The sequence below is a fragment of the Urtica dioica genome, chromosome 1 (genome assembly GCF_054948205.1).
Source record: "Urtica dioica subsp. dioica isolate 48M chromosome 1, U.dioica_male_clone48M_v1_H2, whole genome shotgun sequence".
Classification (NCBI taxonomy): Eukaryota; Viridiplantae; Streptophyta; class Magnoliopsida; order Rosales; family Urticaceae; genus Urtica; species Urtica dioica.
In genome coordinates this window covers 14,007,115-14,032,678 of record NC_142756.1, presented here as the reverse complement: position 1 = coordinate 14,032,678, position 25,564 = coordinate 14,007,115, and the positions used below count along the sequence as shown (strand labels likewise).

The 25,564-nt window shown below is 39.3% G+C and overlaps 1 protein-coding gene across 1 annotated transcript; it reads right to left on the bottom strand.

The window, feature by feature from the left end:
- Positions 1–1,730: 1,730 nt before the first annotated feature.
- LOC149407365 (F-box/kelch-repeat protein At3g06240-like) lies at positions 1,731–4,237 on the bottom strand. The gene is made up of 3 exons (XM_089613172.1): positions 4,067–4,237; positions 2,354–3,646; positions 1,731–2,248 (listed from the first exon to the last, which is right to left on the bottom strand). Exons 2-3 carry the CDS (start codon positions 3,640–3,642, stop codon positions 2,179–2,181), a joined length of 1,359 nt encoding a protein of 452 aa, XP_089469298.1. The 5' UTR covers positions 3,643–3,646; positions 4,067–4,237; the 3' UTR covers positions 1,731–2,178.
- Positions 4,238–25,564: the final 21,327 nt, after the last annotated feature.

Below are 25,564 nucleotides of genomic sequence, written 5' to 3'. Positions count from 1 at the left end.
ATGCTTTTTTTTTATATCTATTATACTAAGGCATATATACAAAAGGAAAATTCAAATCAAGTTAACTTTGGAAAAATAATAATACCACATTCTCCTCTTACGGGTGGGAGGTGAAATATTTATTTAATTTTAGAGTGTGTTTGTGTGATAATATATTATATTCTTATATTTTTGCAGTCTCATATTTGTTTATATCTGCTCTTGTATCATTGACTAATAATGTACTCCCTAAAAAAATTATGATTAAGGTCGTGGTAGTCTGATTCAAGGTTTTAAGGATTTCCACAAATTTCGTTGGAAAAGTCGTTTTCACCGTGCAAACGCCCGACGAAGTGAAGTATGTCGTTTTTCGTATTGATGTCGCTGGAATTTCGGCAAAAACGACGTGTCGTTTCCATGAAAAACGAGCAAGTTGTTTCGTTCCTTATAAAGCTTAAAATCAAGTGAATATCATCATTTTTTGCAGAAATTCGGAGAAAATGAAGGAGTTTGCACAGTTTCGGAGACGGTGAAGAAGACGAACATTTTCGGCGAAAATCGGCGACTATCAATCCGTTTCGGAGATTTTCGGACAAGCTTAGGTTGATTTCCGCAGAAAATCGACGACAGACAGAGAAAATCGACGAGATGTTCATCAAACTTTTTTTTAAAAAAAAACCCAGATTTTTTTTCAAGCATTTGGTCTATAAATTGATTTTTTTTTTTTTTTTTTTTTTTTTTTTTACATATTGTCCTTCATTATATCTATGATATATATATTCTTTTCAGATTTTTCTGACACTTCCGGTGAATCACCATTTTTTCCGGTGACATTTTGTTTTATGTTTTATATGAAGCTATTCAGTGCCGGCTCAAGGGGATGGCAAGTGGGGCCATTGCCCAAGGCCCCTCTCCCAAATAAGGCCTAATTATTTTTTTAATAAATATATTAATACATCTAAAATTAGTATATAACTTAATTTGTAAGTATAATTTACTAAATTAATTAATTTGTAATTATAATTTTTATTAAATTTGCATTAATCTGTAATATTAATTTACAATTATTAATAAATCAAATTTTTTGTAGTTATTAATAATTTATATGATAATAAAATTATTTAAAAAAAAAAATGGGCGCCCCTTTAATGAATTTTTGCCCAAAGTCCCGGATATTGTCGGGCCGCCACAAGCTATTACTATACGGTTGACATCTAGGTAGTCACAAATCAATCACACTTCACACCACATTATCTTCTATTCAATCTGCTGATAACGCTTCTCTAGATGCATACTCGATACTATTAATACGCACACACATATATATACATATATATATATATATATATGTATATATATATATATATGTATATATTATCAAATATATATATCATATGTACATTTTAAATTCTTCATCATGTTTCGCTATTGCATTGTTTGTGAATTGTGAGATAAACTGTATGCGTACTTTGGAGGGAACAAGCTGGGTGATTATAAATATAATGATCATAATTAAGATGTTTGTATGTGAGCAAGCTTATTAATTATAACTAAATAATATATACTACTCTCTGATGCAGCCAAAGAACTCATTATTCATCCAATTAGGCAACCAGTCAAAATAGGACATGTGTGCATTGTGTAGTACAAGTACCCCGAAATTTAAATGACTTTTCCTGTTTAATGTTTATAAATAGACATGAAAAACAGTCAAATTCTGATCCAAAACACATCAAATAATTTGATTTGGTACAAAAAATTCTCAGTATATGTAGCTCGGCATCTCAGATCGTGACACGTGACATTCGTTTGAACTTAAACGGTGCAAATAGTAATGATTTCAAGTGTTTTAAATTTGTACTATATTTACAAATATATATGTATTCGTTTATTTTGTCACATTATTTTTCGTTCGGCATTTCATTTGCCTTCTTCCACATTTTTTTCCATTCGATTTTCCACCAGCACGACGGTTTTTTAGTAAATCAGAAGGTTCGAAACGGCAATGAAAACGGCATTTAAATCCTTGGTCTGATTAAAGTTAACTGGTTTAACCTAAATGCCCATCACTATGACCAAGTCACAAATCAGCCATATTATCATACAATAATAGAGTGGAAAAGCTAGTGCTATATTAACTCTTAACCAAGCTGATCAGTAATCGGCTCACCATCAGTAATCAGAAAGCCATGAGTGAGACTATGAAGTAATGCGTACTCCAACAAGAAAAACTGGGTAGGTCTCTTCAAGAAACTTTATCTTCCGAAACCTGTTCCAAGCAAGATCTTGTTAGAGCTGACTTTGAAAAAATGAATAAATAAAAAGAGATTTTAAAACACAATTAGCTTTTGCACATACACAGTTAAAAATATACCTTGAGATGTTCAGTACTTCCGGCACAATTTCCTTGAGCGAAAAGAAGCTTGGAGTGTAAGCAAAGGCGCGAAAATACGATTCGAAGCCGTCGTACTCGATGTGTTTGAATCTTAGGCCTCTTGACTGATCATAGTACACCAATTCATGCCAATATTTATTGTACATCACAAGAGCTCCATCGTTCAGGATACTCAAAGGTAAGTATAGCCCCGAATGCTCGGAGGCATCGACGCAAAACAACTTCGTCCAAGACTCAGAGACGCCGTATTCTTTCATCGCCCATATATGAACTCGGCATTCCAAATCGTTGTGGTACACACACAGAAAGCCTCCTAAGACCGCCGCATCGAAACCGCCTATCGGGGACGATAGAGATGGCACGGAATACAGAGCGAACTGCTCTTCGTCAACGTCGAAAGAAGCCAAACTCTGCGAGTTTTCCTCAGTCAAGATCCAGTGAAGAGAGCCCTTGAAATAGGTCGCGACGTTCGAGAACATTTTATATTTGAATGCCGAGATATCCACGTTTCTCCACGAATCGGTCCCGATTACGAGTATCTCAGCCTTTTCGCGGCTGGACTCGTCTATGAACATCCTTAGCAGCTTGTAACTGTTTGTGTTTGGGCTGTACCCAAATCCGATCTTAGCATTCCTGGCGAAACTCTCGTCTAGGCACGAGTTGGGGAGGTAGAGAAACTCGTCAGTGATCGGATTACAAATAACGAAGGGGTCGATATTGCATCCCAAGCCCAAGCAGATAAACCCGTTGCAGAACCGCAACGTTTTGTACGTGTAAAAATTCCTGAACAAATTGACCAAATGCTCTCGCTTTTTCTCGCGTCGGATCTGCTCTCCAATGGAAAAGATTGCGTCGGGATTGTTGTCCAACTGATTGAACATGTATTGTGGATTCTTCAGCGGTAATTCTAACCTAGTTGTCACCTTTGTCGGAGCGCAACGAGCGCACATGTCCTCGGACGATGACTCGCACCAGCAAAGCCCGAGACCGTCTTCGTGCTCCACTAAGTACACGGACCTCGAAAACCGAGACGAGTCAAACTCTTTCAACAAGTAACCCGTGCTCGACTGTGCCCAGTGAAGCTTAGCAAATTCGGGGCTCGAAATCGCACTGTGCCAAGCCTTACACACACTTTTACACGCCCCGATGCTCGTCAGGGATAGTCTCAGTGTGATATCAACTAATATGGAAGCTGGAAGATCACTTATGGAGGTTGAGTTGACCATTGATAGTGTCGACTTTCGCTCTCTTTTCATCGTTATTTCCATCAATCTATGCAGATACATACATTCATATTATATGAATCCCAAATTGCATACAAAATGTATAAAGCTCTGCTTAAGACCAACTATTATACAAAATTTCATTTGAAATCTTTATACATGACTTCTTGAGAAAAATAAATGCAATTCCAGATGCAGAGCTCTACGACATATCTTCAAAATCCAACGGGGAAACAGAATCTTTAATTCACAGTTAGCATAAATTCCATTCGACTACTATATCTCACTCCCAAACTTTCGATTCAGATATCTTCCTTTGTAAAAATTGAAACACGCTTTACATAGCTACAGATTACCCTTTCTACACCATATTTGATATGCGAGTTTTCTTAATCAAAGGAATATTAACGAACGCCATAATTTTTTATAAAAAAACAAGAAAAGGATAAAAATGAAAAGATGAGAGAACCTGATCGAAATCGCAGCTCTATGGGCAAAGGCTGAAACAGAAAAGTAATCTGAGGAGAGAAGAATTTCGTTCTTCTTCTTCTTGTTCTTCTTATTCTTTTGGCTCGAGTCTGTCTGCGTGCAAGAGAAGATTTGACTTCTGGCAAAATTATAAGAACACTTTTTTGAGAAAATGACTGAAAAAAAACTCGGGTTGTAACACCTAAATATTAATTTTTTAAAAGATACGGGAACAATATCCAAGGTCAAGAATTTTTATATCCGTTAGTATTCGATTCGTTAAATTCGATGAAATGACATGTGTCACAATCTCAAAAAAAATTTTTAAAAAATTAATAATTTTAATCATGTTTAAAAAAAATTGATCTCTCTTTACTTATAGTGAGACTAAACGTAACCTAACGGTAGCGGGACGGGACAAAATCTCCGCTACCGTTAGTGAAAATAACGGGACGGGACTCCCGTTACCGTAACAGTAACGAGACGAGAGTCTCGTTATTTTGGCTAACGGGAGGCGGTGGTCCCGTTAGTCCTGGCCGATTTTTTTTTTTTTTTTTTAAATCTGGTTGTTGGATCAAAAGATCCAACGGCCTAAAAAAAAGTGCCGTTTTTTTTACCATTGAAAAAGAGCCGTTTGAGTTATTTTGGACGAAAAATTTTAATTTTTTTAATCTACTTATTTCTAAAATCTATAAATAACTCCCTCATTTCATTCATTTTCTTCACACCTTTTTCTCAAACTCTCAAGCTCTCAATATCCATTTTCCATGGCATCTTCATCCCACAACCGAGGAGGTCGAAGGGGAAGAGCTTCCTGAGGTCAACGTATGCATTGATTTGAAGAAAATTGGTTGCACTTGTCTCAAAACCCCCCGACCAAAACACCGAATACAGTTTCGATCCAAATTATATTGCTCATACCTTTGCTCATTCTGATTTCACCGAAATTCCAAACATCCAAGTGCCATACTACCCTCAAATGGAACTCAAGCATGCCTATCAAACTCAAATTCCGCCATCCGAAGTGGCTTATGAAGCATTTCAGTAATACAACAATTGTGTGAATCCCAAAATCCAAATGAAGAAGAAGATGAAACCCAAAATCCAAATGAAGAAGAGGAGGAGGAGGAGGAGGAAGAAGACCTACCACCACCACCACCACGACGTCGAAGTCATAGTCAAAGCGATCCTGGTGTTAGATGTCACGACCTCGACAACGTGAACAACAAGAAGAGACACAACAATGACGACAACGACGGGCACGACAACAACAACAACAACAACCACCTCAATAACAACAAAACCACCTCAACAATCACAACAACCACCACAACGTCGAAGTAGATCTGTTGTGTGGACGTGGTTTGAAAAGGTGATTGCGAGTGGTGAAAAGCCGAAAAATGTCACAAGTGAGGCAAAATTTTCAGCGCTCACAACATAAGAGTCGGGACATCGCTCAAGCACTGCTGCGAGACGCAATCTGGAGCCTCGTCATGCGCTGTAAGTAATATCGATCCTGTAGTCTTTAGGTGTGATTTAGTAGAGTACTTTGTTTCCACTGATCAATCTGTTAGACAAATCGAATCTCGAGGCTTTGTTAGATTCATAAGTTCTATAATTCCAAGCGTTCAAATCATGTCTAGGAAAGCCTTGAGATCCGATAACCTAAAATGGTTTTTAGAAGAAAAGGAACAAATGAAAGCCAGAATATCATCTGGTAGGTATAGTGTAGCCTTAACCTCGGGTATATGGACTGGTCAATCAAAGATGGATTTCATGAGTGTTGTAGTGCATAATATAGACGACGATTGGAACCTCAACAAATGTATCATAGCCTTTAAGATGATAGAGGGTTCTCATACTACAAAACATCTTAGATATCATAGTTAGTGTTATAGTTGAGTGAGATTTAACCGATAGGATTATATCCATAATCTTAGATAATGTCACAAGTAACAACGCCATGGTTAAAGAGTTAAAAGATAGACTTCGTTGTGACGATACCCTTTTGCATCAACGATGCGCGACCCATATCATAAACCTTATAGTTCAAGCTGGAGCCGCTAGTTATGACCCTTCCATCAACAAAATTAGGAATTACATTAGTTGGATCAATAATTCAGTGACTAGCTTAGACGAGCATAAGAGACGCCTTAGACACAACGGTCTTCAAGAGCGCAGCTTTCATCTAGATAACAAAATTAGGTGGAATTCTACCTTTCTTATGTAGACCAACTTTTTATCCGAGCATTATGTCAATGTTATTGTTCCTTACATTAACAGTGAACATGGCGATGACGCTATTTCCGAATATGATATTAGGATGGCTGAATCATTTGTTTCTTTTCTTGACGTTTTTTAACAAAGAAACTTGTTATCTTTCCGCTGTTTACACTTCTACTTCTTTTCTCGGTCTTCATACTATGACCGCAATTGCTGTGCATTTTGATAAGTATAAAAACGAAGCAATTTTTGAAGATTGTATTCAAGCAATGAGAGCCATGTTTCTAAAATATTGGGGGACCGGAAAGGTTCCATTATTATACGATTTTGGAGCCACTCTAGACTGTCGATGTAAAATTGGTGGATTAAAAAAGTTTCTTAAGTACATTAGAAATCATTTTGAGGATCAAGATTGCATTGCACTTGATCTTGAGAGGACCGTGCAAGCTTTTTATGATCTTTTTATGGTTTACGAAGCGAAACTCCTAGCGCAATATCTAACGCAACCAAGTCAATCACAGACCCAATATCCAAGAAAACACCAATAGACGAATGTGTACGTCAACACGCCTGATTATAGCCCATCTCCTCTATAACATGAAGGTGAGACAAGTCAACCGAGGTCGAGCCCAGCCGACACACGTTCCCATCCCGAGATACAAGAGTATGATCGGAACGAGTGGGTCAAACCGGATGATGAAGCCATCGACCTCTTGGTTTGATGGAGACAGAACGCAAAGAGGTTCCTGGTGTTGTCATATATGGCTCAAGACATTCTCACCATCCATGTTTCAACTGTGTCATCTGAGGTGACTTTTAGTAGTGCGGTACACATCATCGACAATAGAAGATGTAGCTTGAAACCGGAGATGGTCGAAGCATTGACATGTGGTAAAGATTGGATTCAACATAGAAATCAAGCACAAGAAACATTCATGTGCTTTGATATTCTTGACGATTTTGAAGTTGATTTTGATAATGTAAACATCAATGGTTAGTGTAACTTGTATAACTAAGGGATATCCCGGCCCTTGTCCGGGATAATTTTTGAAATAATTAACGAGATAAGTGGTGCTCTTTTTCCTCGCCGTTGAACCTTTTTAGAGGTCGGTGAGATTTTTTAGGAGGCCCATTTTTAAATGACATTCTTCTTTATTATTTCTTTCTAGTCATTTAGTTTAAAATCCTTTCAATTAAATCCTTCTATTTAATTATTTAAAACCTTTTTTTTATATTTTTTTTTAAACCTAACGGGGTCCCGAATTCCCGTTAGGTCAACTCCCGCTCCCGTCACATTACTTAACGAGATGGGACTCCCGTTTGGTCAGTTAACGGGAGGGGGATGGGAGACGATAGCGGGAGATGCGGTATCTCCCGCTAAGCCAGATCGCCAGGTTTAGGTGAGATTTATCATACATATTAAAATAAAGCTGCAGCAACAATTATTTACGTCTAATATATATACATATATATATGTGTATATATATGTATATATATGTGTATGATAAAGTCTCAGCATGTATGACAAAGTCCCACCATAAATAAAGAGAGAGCAATTTTTTTTTAATTTCAGCATAATTATTTTTTTTTTAATTTTGAGATGGTAACACGAGTCATTTCATCCAATTTAACAGCTCGGGTATTAACAGAGGAACAATTTTTTTTTTATCTTGGGTATCTTTTCCGTAACTTTTAAAGAATTGGTACTTAAGTGTTACAATCCGTAAAAAATTGGGTCTTTTTACTGCCATTTCCTCATACTTTTTATACCCAGCTAGGGTTTTACCCGTTACCCAGCCTCTTACTCACTTTACATGGGTCGGAAAATATTTATTCTTATCGGGTAAACAAATAAAGGAATATGTTTTACCCGTTACCCGCTTGTTAAGATTTTAGCGGGTTCGGATCCGAATAACGGAATAGATTGACTCGTACCCGCCTATTTGATACCCGATCCATTAACACTAAAGATCGTGCTTCCATTAGAATTCAATCTCGGATCCATTAAGTTGTTCAAGCTTTAGTTATCACTTGACTAACATTCTAATGTTGATTGTGTTGTTTTATTATTTTATATAATTAAATAAACTAAAAAAATTATAATCTTTGATATTTATATTTTAAATTTCAATTTACTTTTAGTTGTATAATGAGTTTAATATTCATTTATATTTATATCATAACATGATTTTTGTTTTTATTTATTATTAAAAACATGTAATTGAGTCTATCCGACCTAGTACCCGAAAACATTAAGCTAGTAAACAGGTAATAAGTCCGACATTTTTCTACCCGTTTATCTTTCAGATAAACCTATTACCCGACCAGTTTCAAAAAATGAGTAAATGTGTCTGGATAACAGGTCTATATTTAAAGCGCGTCTGGATAACATAATAGGTAGACCTGGAGGGACCCATTGTCATTTCTAATTCAACCCGATCTGAATCGGTTATTTAATTAGTTAACTCATTATCATCAATTTTAAAATATTTCATAAAAAACAAAACTGGATTTTTAATTTTCAAATAATTTTATCATTAAATAATAGCGACAAAGAAATAGCGACAACAAATGTCGTGGCTAAATCATAGCTAAATTTAGCCGCGACATTCCGAGCAATAGCCGCAAAAGAGTATGGCGACTGAAAGTACTTTGTTGTAGTGCGTAGGCATTGGTACCTTGAATGAGTTTATTTCCAAATCGCACTACTACAAATGTTGGATTATACAACCCACTTTCTACAACGCTTATGACAAGCGTTGTAGAAACTAGGGATTCTACAACGCTTATGACAAGCGTTGTAGAAACTTGGTGTTTCTACAATGCTTATGGATAAGCGTTGTAGATTTCCCACACTTACTACAACGCATAGTGAAAGCGTTGTAGAAAAATGTAATCCGCCGCGGCGAAATTCATACCTCGCCGCGGCGGGTGGTTTCTACAACACTAAACAAAAGCGTTGTAGAAACTCATCGCCGCGGCGAGATATATATCTCGCCGCGGCGAAGATATCTCGCCGCAGCTAGAAATATTCTCCGCCGCGGCGAGGTAGATACCATGGCCAAGCAGTTTGTTAAGAAACTGTCTCGCCGCGGCGAGACGTTTCTACAACGGTTATAATATCCGTTGTAGGAACATCTCGCCGCGGCGAAGACATATTTTCGCCGCGGCGAGGTTTTTTAGGTTTTCACTATAAAAGAGCGTTTTTAGTTTTTTCTCATTTTTTCCAATACCCACACACGAGACAACCATTTTCGACCGCATCTCTCCAGTTTTTTTCTTCCAAAATCCCTCGCCACGTCCTCGCCGCCCCAAATCTCGCCGTCGCCTCCCTCTCGCCTTGTCCTCGCTGCCATTTTTCTCTCGCCGAGTCCTCGCCGTGCGTCCTCTCGCGCCTCTCTCTCTCTCTCTCTCTCTCTCTCTCTCTCTCTCTCTCTCTCTTTCTTGCTGCCTCATTGTAAGGTATGATTTTAAAAGTTTTTTTAAGGTGGTTATTGATTTAATTTCGTGTTGTTGATATGGATTTCTTGTTGTTTACCCGAATTGCATATTGTTTGATTTTTTTAATTCACAAATTTAGGGTTTTGTTTGATTTTCTCTTTTTAGAACAAGAAATTAGGATTTTGTTTGATTTATAAATGAATTTATGTTAGAATGGATTTGAATGAGAATTTGAGTTAAATTGAAATACCCGGATTGTGTTTGACATATTGTTACATAGGTTAGTGGTTAAAATGGTTATGTTGATTAATGTTGAGATTGAATTGTTTATGAATTTTTGATTGATCGAATTGTTCATGAATTTGTGATTGGTCGAATTGTTTATGAATTTGTGATTGTTGGAATTGTTTCAATTTGTCATGTTTAAATATACAGTTGAAATTGATATATAATTTGTTATATGTTAATTGTAGAATTGTTTATGATTATGTTTTGTAGGAGCTTGAAAATGCGTCAAACTAAAAACACGGGGGGCTCCACGGCTCCGAGCTCTTCCAGAGGTCAGAGTAAAGGAAAAAGCAAGCGACCTCGTCAACAGTCTCCCGAAGAGGAATACAACTCGAGTATCTTTACTAGCAAAATCGCGGAGGAACGCTACGACAAAATCTTGCCGCGTAGCGTGAACCTTGAGAGAGGATTCAATGTAAGCAATACGTCGGATATAGGAAAGCTAATCCGCAACAGCATAGTTGGTCATGATTGGGGGAGGTACTGTGCTGTACCCGAGTTCGATGCGAACGTCAACTTCGTGTACGAATTCTACGCAAACTTGTCGGACTCCAAAGGTGATGTTGTGAGGGTCCGTGGGAAACCGGTCGATATGAGTGTCGAAGCTATCAACGATCTTCTTGGGACCCCAGATGTGCCTTTCGAGAACGAGGGCTATCGAGAATGGCTAAGAAGTTGCAGCCATGAGGAGATGTCGCAGGTGTTGTGCATTCCGGGAGAGGATTGGGTCACTGAAAAAGGAAAAAGGGTACTCAAGCGTGACCAACTCACCAGGATCGCTAAAGCGTGGATTTACTTTGTTTGCGCTCGTCTCTATCCGATCAAGCACTTCACCACTCTCGACGAGGATCGTATCCAGGTGTTGTTCTGCATTGTTAAAGGCTTTTCTATTAACGTCGGTCGATTCATCTATACTTGGATGAAGAAACTCGACTATACTAATGAACGACACGGTTTGCCATATCCGTCGGCCTTTGTACAAATGCGGGGGTACCACACTCAAAAAAGGATACGATCAAGAGTCCAATGGGGCCTATTACGGATTCCATTATCGAGCGGTACAAGATTAGGGAGGATCCACAAGCGGAGGAAGCGGAGGAAGAGGGGGAAAAGGAACCACCACTCAACGAGCCCCTATTGCGCTTACCAGCACCTCCGGTAATCGACCCCGCCACCATCGACTACATTGCTCATTGCTCCAACTATCTCGTCGGCGGGTTCTAACACACGCAACAGTACATGCACCAACAAGCGGAGTATGGCGCCTCTCACATCAATCAATTGAACGATCTCTACTCTCGGTGGGACATCAACCAAAAGAATCAGGTGTTATTTCCTCCATATCATCAGTACTCCGACTATCCGTACGCACCACCACAGTGGCCACCGCATATGGCACCTCCTGACTATCCGGCGCACTCATCACCACCACCACCACCACCGAATGACGAGTAAAATTTTAAGACAATTTGTTTTACTTAAGTTGATTTGTTTCCAGTTTAAGACAAGTATAGTTTGTTTAATGTGTGTTTGAAACTTCAGTCTATGTTTGAGACTCGTTTGGTGTGTTTGATTTAATATATGTTTGAAACTTGATGTTATATGTTTAAGACTAGTTTGGTTTGTTTTATTGATTGTAGAAATTTTAATTGAATGATCATTTTTAGTTGGAGAACAGGTTAAATATTGGAAAAAAAGTGAATGATTAGGTGGTAGAGTGCTTCTTCGCCGCGGCTAGGTACCTTTCTCGCCACGGCGTAACTATTCTCGCCGCGGCACCGTATAGTCCCCGCCGTGGCGAGTACGTGTTATACGCCGCGGCTAAAATATTACTTCGCCGCGGCGAGATTTTGATTTTTTTATACCGAGAGTCTGTGTTTTTTAAGAACTTAACTCGCCGCGGCGAGGTGATATTCCCGCCGCGGCGAACTAACCTCGCCCCGGCATGAACAATACCTTGCCGCGACGAGGTTAAGCGTTGTAGAAAGGTTGTCGCCGCGGCAGGATTTGTATACTGCCGCAGCGAGATTTTGGTTTTTTATACCGAGAGTTTGTGTTTTTTAAGAACTTAACTCGGCGCGCGAGGTGATATTCCCGCCGCGGCGAACTAACATCGCCGCGGCATGGACTATACGTTGCCGCGGTGAGGTTTCTACAACGCTTGGTTAAGCGTTGTAGAAAGGTTATCGCCGCGGCAGGATTTGTATACTGCCGCGGCAAGATTCTGTTTTTTTTATACCGAGAGTCTGAGGTTTTTAAGAACCTGTCTCGCCGCGGCGAGGTTATATTCCCGCCGCGGCGAACTAACCTCGCCGCGGCATGGACTATACGTTGCGGCGGCGAGGTTTCTACAACGCTTGTTTAAGCGTTGTAGAAAGGTTGTCGCTGCGGCAGGATTTGTATACTGCCGCGGCGAGATTATTCTGCCGCGGCAAGAGTTATACTCAACCGCGGCGATGTCGGAGAAATGTAATTCTAATGTAAATGACATTGTATAGAGAAATTTTGAATGAAAAATAACGTTGTCCACAGGAGAATAACATAACATCCAAAATGAAAATACATTATCTAAATCTTCAATATCAAACCAAAATAGGATCTTTATCCTTACGAAGTAGATGTGAAACATCGACATCATCAAAATCATCCATCTCTTGATCAATTGGCGGTAATCCTGATGTGAACGGAGGAATGCTAGACATGTCTTCGTCTTCTTCTTCGTTACCATTTCTCGCTTTCATATGAACCACTAACGATAACTCAGGATTAGCTGGATTCGAAACATAAAACACTTGACTTGTCTGCGAAGCCAAAATAAATGAATCATTCTCGTAGCCAATCCATCTAAAGTTGACAACTTTAACTCCTTCATTATCAACTTTAACGTGATTATTGTCTGCCCATTTGCACTTGAATAATGCGACTCGCAACCCGCAATAATCAAGTTCCCAAATATCTTCAATGTATCTATAATACTTCATAAAAGCATGTTTTGGATTCTTATATTTTGCCGACGAAACATGTAAAGCTTCGGCAAACAATGTAACACCACTATTTTGTACGGGATGCTTGTTGTCTCATTCTCTTGTGTAAAATGTAAAACCATTAACAGACCAAGCAGTGTACCTTGTAACCATTGAGGAAGGCCCGCCAGATAGTTTACTCAACGTAGATGAATGTCCTGCCTCTTTAAATAAGCGTTTTCCAAGCCAGTTTTGAAACAAACGGTTGTGCTCTTCTTGCAACCATTTTTCATTTCTACCCTTCTTTGGATTATTCACTCTCAACTCATTCAAATGAATATCCACAAATGGCGTGACCTTGGAAACGTTGTGTAGCACATGGAGACTTGCTTTCTCCCATTCTTTTCGGTTGACGATCGAATAAGTACCTATAATGAAACAAATACTTAAAAATAATGTTAATATATAATTTAAATAAACAAATAAAGTGTTAAAAAAATACCTGTAGATAGAGCTTTTGAATCAAAATTGGTGTTCTTGGGTAACCCAATTTCGTCTGTTTTAGCTAAATACTCAGAACAAAACTCAACCGACTCTTCTGCTATGTAATTTTCAACTATGCTTCCTTCTGGCCTATTGTAGTTCTTCACGTAGCATTTCAACACTTTCATATAACGTTCGATTGGATACATCCACCGTAAAAAAACGGGCCCTACTAATTTCACTTCACGTACCAAGTGGACGGTTAAGTGGATCATTATGTCGAAAAACGAAGGTGGAAAGCTCTTTTCAAGCAAGCACAGAGTTTTCACCAATTCTGACTGCATTACATCCAATCGAGTTGGATGACCTTCGAGCAAATCGAGTTAAAGAATACACATATCTTTGATATTGCGAATCTCACATCTTTTGGCACAATTCCTCGCAAAGCAAGAGGCAACATTTGTTGTAGCAGCACATGACAGTCGTGCGTCTTCATTCCAATAAGTCTCAAATCTTTCAAAGACACGAACCTCTTATGGTTTGATGAATGACATTCGGGGACTTTAATAGATGCAAACCAGTTACACAATTTCTTTTTCTCCTTTTGATCTAGAGTGTACTTTGCCGGTGGTAATTTTGTTTTTTCCCACCCCCTCCTCGGGATGCAAAATGCTTCTTATATTAATCTCTTTGAGATCCAATCGAGATTTTATTTCGTCTTTCGATTTATTTGGATCATCAAGAAGTGTACCAATAAGCGATTCGTAAACATTTTTCTCGATGTGCATAACATCCAGACAATGTCAGACGTAGTGTGTCTTCCAATGAGGAAGGTCGTAGAAAATCGATTTCTTCTTCCAAGGATTCTCTTTGAACGATTCTTTAGTACTAGCACTCCGCTTTCTTTTTCCAAGCATTTCATTGATGTTTTTAACCATCTCATAGACATCTTCACCAGACAAAATTCTAGGAGGGGGTCGTTCTTCTGAATTTCCATCAAATGCTTGTTTCAATCTTCTATACGAGTGATCTCTTGGTAAGAATCTTCTATGACCCAGAAAAAAAAGTTTTCTTACCATGCTTCAAACAAATGGAAGATGTGTCTTTCATGCAAATCGGACAACCAATCGAGCATTTCACAGAGTATCCTGACAAGTTTCCATAGGCCAGAAAATCGTTAATAGTCCACATTAACATCCCTTAAGTTGAACGAATCTCCACGGTAAGCGTCTTTAACTTCCATCCCTTTCTCCCATAACATCTTCAAATCATCGACCAACAGTGCCAAATAGACATCAATATCATTTCTTGGTTGATTCGGTCCTGAAATCAAAAGCGTTAACATCAAGAACTTTCTCTTCATACATAGCTTTGGAGGGAGATTGTAGTTTACAAGTATAATCGGCCAAACACTGTATTTACTGCTCATCATGCTGAACGGGTTCATTCCATCAGAAGCTAGACCAAGGCGTAAGTTTCGAGTATCAACATTGAAATCCTTATACTCTAAATCGAATGATTTCCGCTGTGCAGCATCAGCAGGATGTCTCAACATACCATCATCGATACGCTTTTCGGAGTGCCAAACCATGTTCTTCGCGTGTTTGACACTATTAAACATTCGACGAAAGCGCGGCATTGGAGGAATGTACCATAACGACTGAAATATATTTAACGAAAATCAATAATAAATAATGAATAAGAGCTACATGTATTTCCTAATCAAGTGATGAAAATGTACGTACCTTAGCTGGAACTCCTTTAACCCCGTTACATGGAATTTTACCCTTTTTCCACCATGACTCTTTGCACGTCGGACGCTCATCTAGATCTTCATACTCGTGTCTATATAAAACACAATCATTTGGGCACGCATGGAATTTCTCGTACTTCATGCCTAATGTACCCAAAGTCTTCTTTGCTTCATACATACTTAAAGGTACTTTATTGTCTTTCGGAAATGCTTCTTTCAGTGTTTCCAACAATAGAGTATAACTAGTGTTTGTCCAACCCCCCGACGCCTTCAAATGAAATAATGTAACTAAAAATGACAACTTCGAATAGCTTGTACACCCTTAATATAATGGTGTCTCCGCATCATTCATCATGGACTCAAACAATTTCGGTCGCTCAACAAAATCGTCCTCCAAATCATTCATCATTCTGCACATATCATCAATATCATCTTCAACATCATCCTCATTTGCCGTAGAACGAAAAACCTCACCATGATAGAACCATCTTTGATACGAGGTCATTATTCCATATGCAAAAAAATGGGTCCGAACGACATCAATCGAAAAATGTCTATGATTTCCACATTTAATACAAGGACAACGAATAGATTTCACATCTACCATGTTCTCTCTAGCAAAATCACAAAACTCATCTATACCTTTCCGATATATCTCATTCAATCTATTCTCCCACATCCACTTTCTCATCTTCATAGAAAAACCCTAATTATACAAAAAATTGCCCATTCTAATTAGTAAACTATCAAGAGAACAACGATTAGAACAAGTTAAAGAAGAACTTACAAGATTTGAATGTGTAGATGAGACTAGTAAACGAGGATGCTGTAGAATGAGTCGGAAAGGTACTGTAAATCTTTTTTCGAGTGAGGTTATGAGAGAGTTCAAAGTGAAAAATACGAGAAATGAGAATTTATATCACCAGTCTCGTGTCACTCGCCGCGGCGACATTTATACTTTGCCGCGGCGAGAACATTCTACAACGCTTCCATAAGCGTTGTAGAATGTCCTCGCCGCGGCAAAAATATGTGTTCGCCACGGCAACACAATCACGCTTAATATCAACTTTCTCTATTTCAACTAAACGCGTCGAGATACAATTTCGCCGTGGCGAGAATCTTACTGAGAGCATCATGTTTTAGACACATAGTCTCGCCGCGGCAACATACATTGTATGCCGCGGCGAAACTATTCCTCGCCGCCGCGATAATTCTCTTTCGCCGCGGCGAGGATTCTACAACGCTTGTTTAAGTGTTGTAGAAAGGTTGTCGTCGCGGCAGGATTTGTATACTGCCGCGGCGAGATTATTCTGCCGCGGCTAGGTACAAATCTCGCCGCGGCAGGAGTCATGCGCCGCGGCGGGAACACGTCGTCGCTGCGGCGAGAATCTTACCGAGAGCACCATGTTCCAGACATATAGTATCGCCGCGGCATCATACATTTTACGCTGCGGCGAATGTATTCCTCGCCACGGCGACAATTCTCTTTCACCGCGGCGAGGATTCTACAACGCTTGTTTAAGCGTTGTAGAAAGGTGACGCCGCGGCGAGGATTCTACAACGCTTGTTTAAGCGTTGTAGAAAGGTGTCGCCGCGGCGAAAATTGTATATTGCCGCGGCGAGGACATCTAGGGTTATCCTCACTGCTGCGATGACACATTTTCGCCGCGGCAAGAATTTTCTGGGTAATTCTCGCTGCAGCAAGAATTTGATTTCTCCGCGGCGAGGCTCCTACAACGCTTATTCTAAGCGTTGTAGAAGCATCTCGCCGCGGCGAGAAATATACATCGCCGCGGCGAGCTCCTACAACGCTTAGAATAAGCGTTGTAGGAGCGTTTTAAAATCTGAAAATTTTAATTTTTTTAACCACCCGCCCATTTCATATTCTATACTTAGCATTTTTTTTTCAATTTTCCCTCATTCTCATTCTCATTCTCATTCATTCTTCTCATCTCTCTCTCCACTCATCTCTCTCGGCCCCTCTCTCTCTCCGCCACTCTCTTGCCGCTCCGCCCCTCTCTCGCTGCCACTCTCTCACCTTGCTGCGCGCCGTCCGTCCCTCACTCATCTCTCTCGGCCCCTCTCTCTCTCCGTCCCTCACTTCGCACGCTGAGCCCCCGCGTGCTCTCTCTCTCTCTCTCTCTTTCCATCCCTCACCTCACCCATCTCTCTCGGCGCCCCCGCCCCCTCCCTCACCTCGCCGCGCGCCCACGCCGCCCTCCGGCCCTCACATTTCCGCGCGCCCACCCTTGCGCCCTCCAGTCTCACCTCGCTGCGCGCCCCACCCTTGCTGAGCCCCCGCGCCCCCGCCCCGCGCTCTCTCTCTCTCTCTCTCTCTCTCTCTCTCTCTCTCTCTCTCTCTCTCTCTCTCTCCGTCCCTCACCTCACTCATCTCTCTCGGCGCCCCCACCCTTGCGCCCTTCGGCCCTCACCTCGCCGCCCTTGTGCTCGTCCAACTCCGGGTAATGTTTTTGAACATTTTTACATGGACTTATTTAGTGTGAATTCGATATTGATTTGAAATTAGGAAGATATTGTATTGGATTTGAGTTAATTGAATTTAAGTTTGATATTGATTTGATTTGAGAAATATATTTGATATTAGATTGAATTGAGATTGAAATTGTGTTTTTGTTTAGAATTGGATTGGATTTGAGTTTATATTGTGATTGGAGTTGAGTTTATATTGGATTTTTATTACATTTGAGTTGAAATTTTGATTACATTTGAGTTGAAAATTGAAATTATGTTTTGAATTTTGTTTATTAGATTCAATGTCATCCACTACTACTACTTCTAGCGATAGTGGTAAAAGAAAAATTAGAAGAAAATTAGTACTAAATTCCGATGAAAAAGGAAAAATAAGAAACACCCTTATGAGTCGGGTTAATAAGGCCAAAACTCTAGGTAAAAAAATTCCGTTACAATTTGATGAAAAGGGACAACCAATTGGTAAGGAGCGTGATGAGTTGTCGAGTTACTTTGGCATGCTAGCTAGAGAATACGTTCCACTTTCAATGCGCGATAGGAGATCTTAAGAGAATAATCAAATTAAAGAACGGATTTGGAACAAAATGTTAGAAGGATTTACGATTCCTATTGAACAAAAGCACGATTGCCTTATGAGAGTCGGAGAAGCGGCAAGGTTATTTCGTCATGAGCTATACAACGATCTACTCAAAGATATCATCAACGATCCAATCGCCTTAAAGAGACCGGCTTGTGTTTTGAAACTCTACACAAGTGTCACCGAAGAAGATTGGATAACATTTGTTGAGTATAGACGAACCGAAGTGTTCAAACAAACATCGGAACATGGGAAAGCAACTACCGGAAAAAGTGTGTACAAATCTCGAACGGGCCGAAATGGATATCGAAAGCTTGATCAAGAAAATGTTAAGTTCATTTATTTTTTTTAGTCATTCCAAATTTACCATTGTTTTTTAATTATTGTATTATTACTTCTTACTAGCACGAAGAAACGGGGGAATGGCCAACGAAAGAGGAACTTTGGATTGACTCGCGAATGAAAGATGTAGATAACTACAAGGATGAGAAAGACAAACTAATGGCAGAAAATTGGTAAGTACTTTACATTTGTTTTAACAATTAATCTTGTAATTTTATTTGAAAATAATTTTGTGTAGAAAACGTTATCACAACAAGCAACGCAAGGGACATGGGTGCCGAAATCGGGAAAGAGCATTTTGCAAGAAGCTTTGGGAACGTCACGAGTTTGCGGTGAATCCAAACACACTTCGCGTTTCGAGTACTTTGTTCCTCCAACGCCGAACGAAGAATTAATTAGGATGCATCGGGAGATGAGCAAGTTGAAATCTTTGGTAATGAAAGCCTTCGGTGGAAATGGTAGCATTAATGTCGGAGATGCTAATATCGAGTCACCTAGTGTCGAACGTGTGGAAGAGAATCTCAAGGACAAGGTTGTTGATGATGAAGAGATGGCAAACGTTGAAGAACACGTTAATGACGCGGTCTCTTTAGGTATGTTCATTATTTTCTTTTTATCTATAAAGCTAAATATTTTGGTATTAAGATATTGATATATATTAGTGATTTGCTTAGAAACGACGATGTTGGCGATCGTCCGAAGATCGATCCTAACATCGTTGTTGATCGTCCAAAGATCGATCATGTCATTATGGAAAAACCCAATAATGTTCGTTCTAGTTGCTCATTGAATCCAACCACGTCGGTGACACCGAGTTCGGATGAAAGCGTCGAGTGTCTTCTTTTCATTGATGATGTTGTGAAAGGAGGCACAATTCATGTTGCAAATGGGCGAGCGTACATGAATGGAGGCGTAGTTCATTTCTCACCTTTAAAGGAAGGAAATTTACGCGTGGCCGTTTTGGGGGTTTTGATTAAAAAAGCAAAATTGCCAATTCCCACCGAAGAAGCTCAAACCATTGAAGATGCTATAGGCGGGTTTGTCTCTTGGCCGAAGAGACTCATAGAAATGGACACGAGAATAGAGAGTCGCGGTCCGGTTGTCAAACAACTCTCAAAGCTCGATTTTGAGAGTGAAGCTAGCATCGATGATGCTAAGAAGATTTCGTACAAGGTGATTAATCCCAAGTATCGATTGCTCACTCAACATGCCAACAAAGTAATGTTACCGGAAGGGGATGTGATTATGGTCAATGTTAGTCCAAGTCTCGCGGCTATCCCGATTCCGGTGTCATTTGAAGACGTTTCCGATTTTTTGCAATACTTGGAAATTGGCGCGGGGAGCATAACGGTTTATATGGAGTAAGAGTTTTCTTTATATGCGTTTTTTTAATATCAATATTCAATATTTAGTGTTTTGATCAACTAAATATTTGTTTTTCATAGCTATTTAGCTAGAGGCTAGAAAAGGCGAAGAAGACTCGAAATTATTGTTTTATAAATCCGAGCTTAAGTTCGTACATCGAAAATGACGATGAGGAGGCTTATTTGTCAAAACGAGTCAAGGACGTTGGAAACGTGGTACGACATTGAAAATTTGGTAAACTAGTTTTGATGCCGTATAACAAAGGTAATCATTGGATGCTCGTTGTCCTCGACCTTTGGAGAAATAGTGCTATGTTCTTTGATCCGTTGAGAAATAAAATCCCAATCGATTTAAATCGATTGATAAAAAGGTAATATTTTGATTTCTTAAATAATTTTTAAATCGTTCTAGTGGTTTTTTCTCTTATAATCTACGTGTTATATAGGGTTCTTATTGATTTCAAGCTCGAGCATCAACACGCCCATAGTAACGGGCAATCAACGTACATCAAGGCTTGGGACGCTCCGAGACAAACTGGAAACACGGAATACGGGTATTTTGTGATTTCTTATATGCGTGATATAGTCGTAGGAGGTGTAGGAAAATTAGAAAATAAGAAATCCTATACAAAGGAGGATTTAGAGAGAGTTAGGGAAGAATGGGTAAGTTATGTACAAACATTTATTAACTGTGATGATTAACTAGTTTTTTTATTGAATTATGGATTGGTTGTAGATGTATATATTAGATTTTGAATGTTTTGAAGATGAAGATATTATTTTTTGGATTGAAGATTATTTTCAGGTACTAGTACTGTGTAAAAACAGATTTTGGATTAAAAAAAAATGATTCTCGCCGCGGCGAACTATACTTCTCGCCGCGGCAAGTAATTCGAGCCACAGCGAGAAATATTATTCGCCGCGGCGAGAAAAGATACCGAGAGCAGGCAGATTAGAAATCTTAGTCTCGCCACGGTGAGCTTTTTTCTTCGCCGCAGCGAGTTTTTTTTAAAAAAATTCATCGCCTTCCTACAACGCATAATTATCCATTGTAGAATCATGTCGCCGCGGCTAAGATTTGACGTCGCCGCGGCGAAATCCCCGCCGCGGCGAAGTGTAATATTCGCCGCGGCGAGTTGATTCTACAACGGATATAATATCCGTTGTATAATAATCTCGCCGCGGTGAAAATTATATGTCGCCGCGGCGGGGATTTTTTAATTATTTAGAAATTTCACAATGGATGTATACCGTTGTAGGAGGTTCCACAACGCTTAGATATCCGTTGTAGAAATTGGATTCTACAATGGATATTTAAGCGTTGTAGAAACCTCTTGGATTCTACAACGGATGTTGAAGCGTTGTAGAAACCTCTTGGATTCTACAACGGATATTTAAGCGTTGTAGAAGCTTCTACAACACTTGACAAGCGTTGTAGAATCATTACACAACTGTTTTTAAGCGTTGTAGAATCCTTGTTTTGTAGTAGTGTCGATGTTTCCATAAGATTTGAAATCAGGGGCAAATTGAATTAGCAAAACGTATTCTCAATATTATACTATACGGGGTGTGTTAGAAAAACAATTTAATCAAGTTGTCATATATGAAAAAAAAAATCATATAATTATCTGCTAAAAATATAAAAATTAATAAAAATTTGGGGTAATTTTTCATTTTTTAAAATTTAGAGAAGCATATGCCCGTGTTATAATTTTTTTAGACTCTCAAAGATACGTAGGAAAAAAACCCTTCTTTTCTCTCACGAGTTATAGTGTTCTTGATTCTTTGTATTTATATAGTTCTATCTAATTATTTACTATGCCCGCGCTCTTTAACTTGGATATTAGGATGCCCCCATTTAGTATTAAATTACATGCAAAGCACATTACGACGAAAAAAATATGAAATGAATATAAAAGCCAGGATAATTAAAAAAAAATAAAGGATAATCAATGGCATTTTTTCTCCAAGTCCACAAAGTAAGGGAAAAGTTGTGTCATTAACATAATTTTCTATCTATCTATGGCTATTAGCATATACTTTCCGTTGGAAGTTGCATTATCTCTTGGAAGTTGCACTATCTCATTGGAAGTTGCATTTCTTCTTTCTCATGTTTGTATATTTCCTAGATTGTCTTTATTCTTCCAATGCACAAATGTAATTTTTTTTATTCTTTTCCTCCTTGTATAAATAGAGTTCTCTTCTCATATAATGAAATAACAAGTAGAAAATATTTCTCCATCTTTTCATCTCTGAATTTCTACTTGCTATCAGAGCCCAGAAATTCAAACACCATGAAATCCTCGAAAACTCATTTGCCCTTAAACCACTTTGGCCACTACTCAAATCATGCTTACTCAGTCAAGTTCCGATCAATTCACCCACCATATCACGACTCATAAACTCAATGGCCACAATTTCCTTTAATGGTCACAATCTGAGCTCATGTTCATCCTTGGGCGAAGTAAGGACAATTATCTCACCGGCGCAGCTATAGCTCTGAAGTGCGATGATTCGGCTTTCAAAAGTTGAAAGGCTGAAAATAACATAGTGATGTCCTGGCTCATAAACTTCATGAACCCTAAAATCGGGAAAATCTTCCTTCTTTACTCCACATCAACATAAATCTGGCAAGCTGCTAGAGAAATCTTCTTCAATTCAGAAGACGTGTCTGAGCTGTTTGAAACTGAGAATACTCTCCACGACCTACATCAAGGAGAGATATGTCTGTTACTCATTTCTTCAGTTTACTCACACATCTATGGCAGAAGATCGGTCTCTACCAACATCACCAGTAGATAGCTGAGGACTCAAAGATCTACCGCATGATCGTGGAGACCAAATGTGTATTCAAGCTGTTATCCGGACTCAACAAGGACCTCGACGAGGTTAGAGGACCGATTCTCAGTACCAAACCGCTAACATCTCTTTGGGAAGCCTTCTTCAGGGTCAAAAACGAAGAAAGCGGAGGGAAAATCATGCTTGGATGAAGTCAACCCAATGCGAGCTCAATTCCGAGTTTAGACTCGTTTGCTCTCACCAGATGTGACGAAAGCCTAGTAGCTCGCATTTTCGCAAACAATAAACCCCATAAAGCTAGGCCCTTCTGCGATCATTGTAGACGATGTGGTCATATTTGAGAATCGTGCTGGAAGTTCATGGGAGACCACCAAATCCGAATTCAAGTCGAGACATCAAAGATTCAACATCAAACAAAAATTTGGTGTCTATTCCTTCCAGTGCATCAACTTCCACTCGGGTGCCTCCTCATTCAACAACGACCAACTCGCTATCCTCCAGAGACTTATCCAACAACCTCTGCTCATAGGAGAAATCACTAGTGTTGGCCCTCTAGGTAGCTCTTCGTGTAAGCTTGGAAAATCCTTCAGCCTGGACTGTCGAATCAGGGGCCTCAAACCACATGAATTGTAACCGAAATTTATTCAAAAAATATTATATATTTGATAGAAACACATCGGTCACCATTGCCAACGGATCCAAAACCAAAGTTTTTGATATCGGTATTGTGGTCATATCAGAGTGCTTGAAACTGGAGTCAGTTCTTTTTATTCCTCAACTACATTGCAATCTTTTATCTGTACACAAGATCAACAAGGATTTTCGGTGTCAAACTGTTTTTTTATGAATGTTCATGTGTGTTTCAGGAACATGATTCGGGGAGGCAGATTGTAATGCCGGACTCTACATCCTCAAATCATCTCATATCACCCATCTACGTCAAATGGCCCAGACTCCACCATCACACAAAGAAATCATGCTTAACCATCTTAGATTAGGACATTCGAGTGTCATGTATTTCAAAAGAATGCTTCCTTCTCTATTTCTCAATAAAAATGCCAATTATATATTCAGTGTGATATGTGTGAGTTTTCCAAACATACTCGTAGCTCGTATTATCTCAATCCATATAAACCATCTCGTACATCTGTTATCATACACGGTGATATTTGGGGCACTTCTAAAGTTTCAAATATTACTGGAGCTCGGTGGTTTGTACTCTTTGTTGACGATCGTATGAGATTACGTTGAGTTTACATGATGAAACACAAGTCAGAAACAGCTGAACTCGTCAAATCCTTTCACAAAATGATCCAAACTCAGTTCGATACTCGCATTCAGATAGGTCTAATCCACTACTGCTCGTGCATTCATACTCCCTTTTTCTGAGGAGAACTCTTGTCAGCATAATTTGTCGACCCTTTGTTCTTCCATGTCGAGTGATAGACTCGAAAGTCAGTAATTCATTCAGCAGCTGAGACAATCCATAAGTCAACTTATTCATGATATAGTTGGATGTGAACTGTATGAAGTCACTCGAAATGGAATTCAGGATTATTCCCACCTGAGTGACATCATCCATATGTACCACGGAGTTCAGCCTCAGTGAAGTAGTTAGTCATTTTCATGAAATGTTCCATCATCGGGGTTCTCACTATCATCTTAGTGTTAGTGCACTTACGGGTGAGCTCTATGCGTGCTTGCTCGCTTTGCATCCCAAACATTTCCTGCAGTAAGTCGAGGATTTCCACAACACTCTCCTTCCCTTCCATTTTTGTTCGCAACGCATCAGATATGCTCGTGAGCATGTAGGCCATAGCTTTTTTTGTTAGCCATGACCCACTTGTCATAATCCGCCCTTAAGTTCTTGGAGGCATTAGGAGCAGGATATGGAGGTCTCTCTTCAGTGAGGATAAAGCGTATGCTTTCACTCACCAGCACGATGTTCAGGTTTGACTTCCACTTCGGGAAGTTATCATCACTGAGAACGTCTTTCGAAAACAAGGCCATAGTAGGGTTTGACATGATTACTACAATTTATAACAGCAAATATTAGCAATATGAAAGGAAACAACTATCAATAATATTTAGGAAAATAAAAACTTAATGCATAAGCACGGGATAAAACACTAGAATAAAAAAAATCCAGTTTTTATATCCCAGGGTAATTCACCAATAGCCACAGTCCGTTTCACTAAGGTGACGTAACAGAGTGTACCTAGTAAATATGAGAACCATCTTAGATTAATGAGCAGTCACAGTTCATGTACATTCGTAACTATGCTCATTAACTACCAGTTTATAGGAATCTTTGGCCATACGAAACAACCACCGGTCGTTTGATACATGAGTCGACCCAACATTTCAGTAGAAAAAGCTTAGCCCGTGCATGCTAGGGAAGCCTAGGTCAGGCACGAGATCCACTTCTTTATATATTGTCAGAAACACAATCTTGGTATTGGCATGCACTTACACCTTCCGAAGGGAATGGTATTGGCATGCGCTTACACCTTCCGAAGGGAATGGACCACCATGTCTAAAAGACCGCCAGTCACGAGGCGAGCAAGACCACCCTCACGGTGTTGTGTTAATGTTTGAGGCCTATGACTCAATATACTTTCAGTATTTTAATTTTCCTAGCATTAATTTTAATATAGGTGATCCACTCGAGTTAACTAAATCGTATAAAAAACTCGAGTGTTTCTAAACTACCCTTAAAAACATAAGTTTCGATATAGCTTAGTTATTAAGAATTTTGTGACATCTAGTCTTGATT

Bases quoted from the DNA above. Each gene is read 5' to 3' on its own strand.
- LOC149407365 (XM_089613172.1), bottom strand. From the start codon at position 3,642: ATGGAAATAACGATGAAAAGAGAGCGAAAGTCGACACTATCAATGGTC. The intron at 2,249-2,353 runs GTATATTTTTAA...TGCTTGGAACAG, and splicing joins GAAGTACTGAACATCTCAAG to GTTTCGGAAGATAAAGTTTC.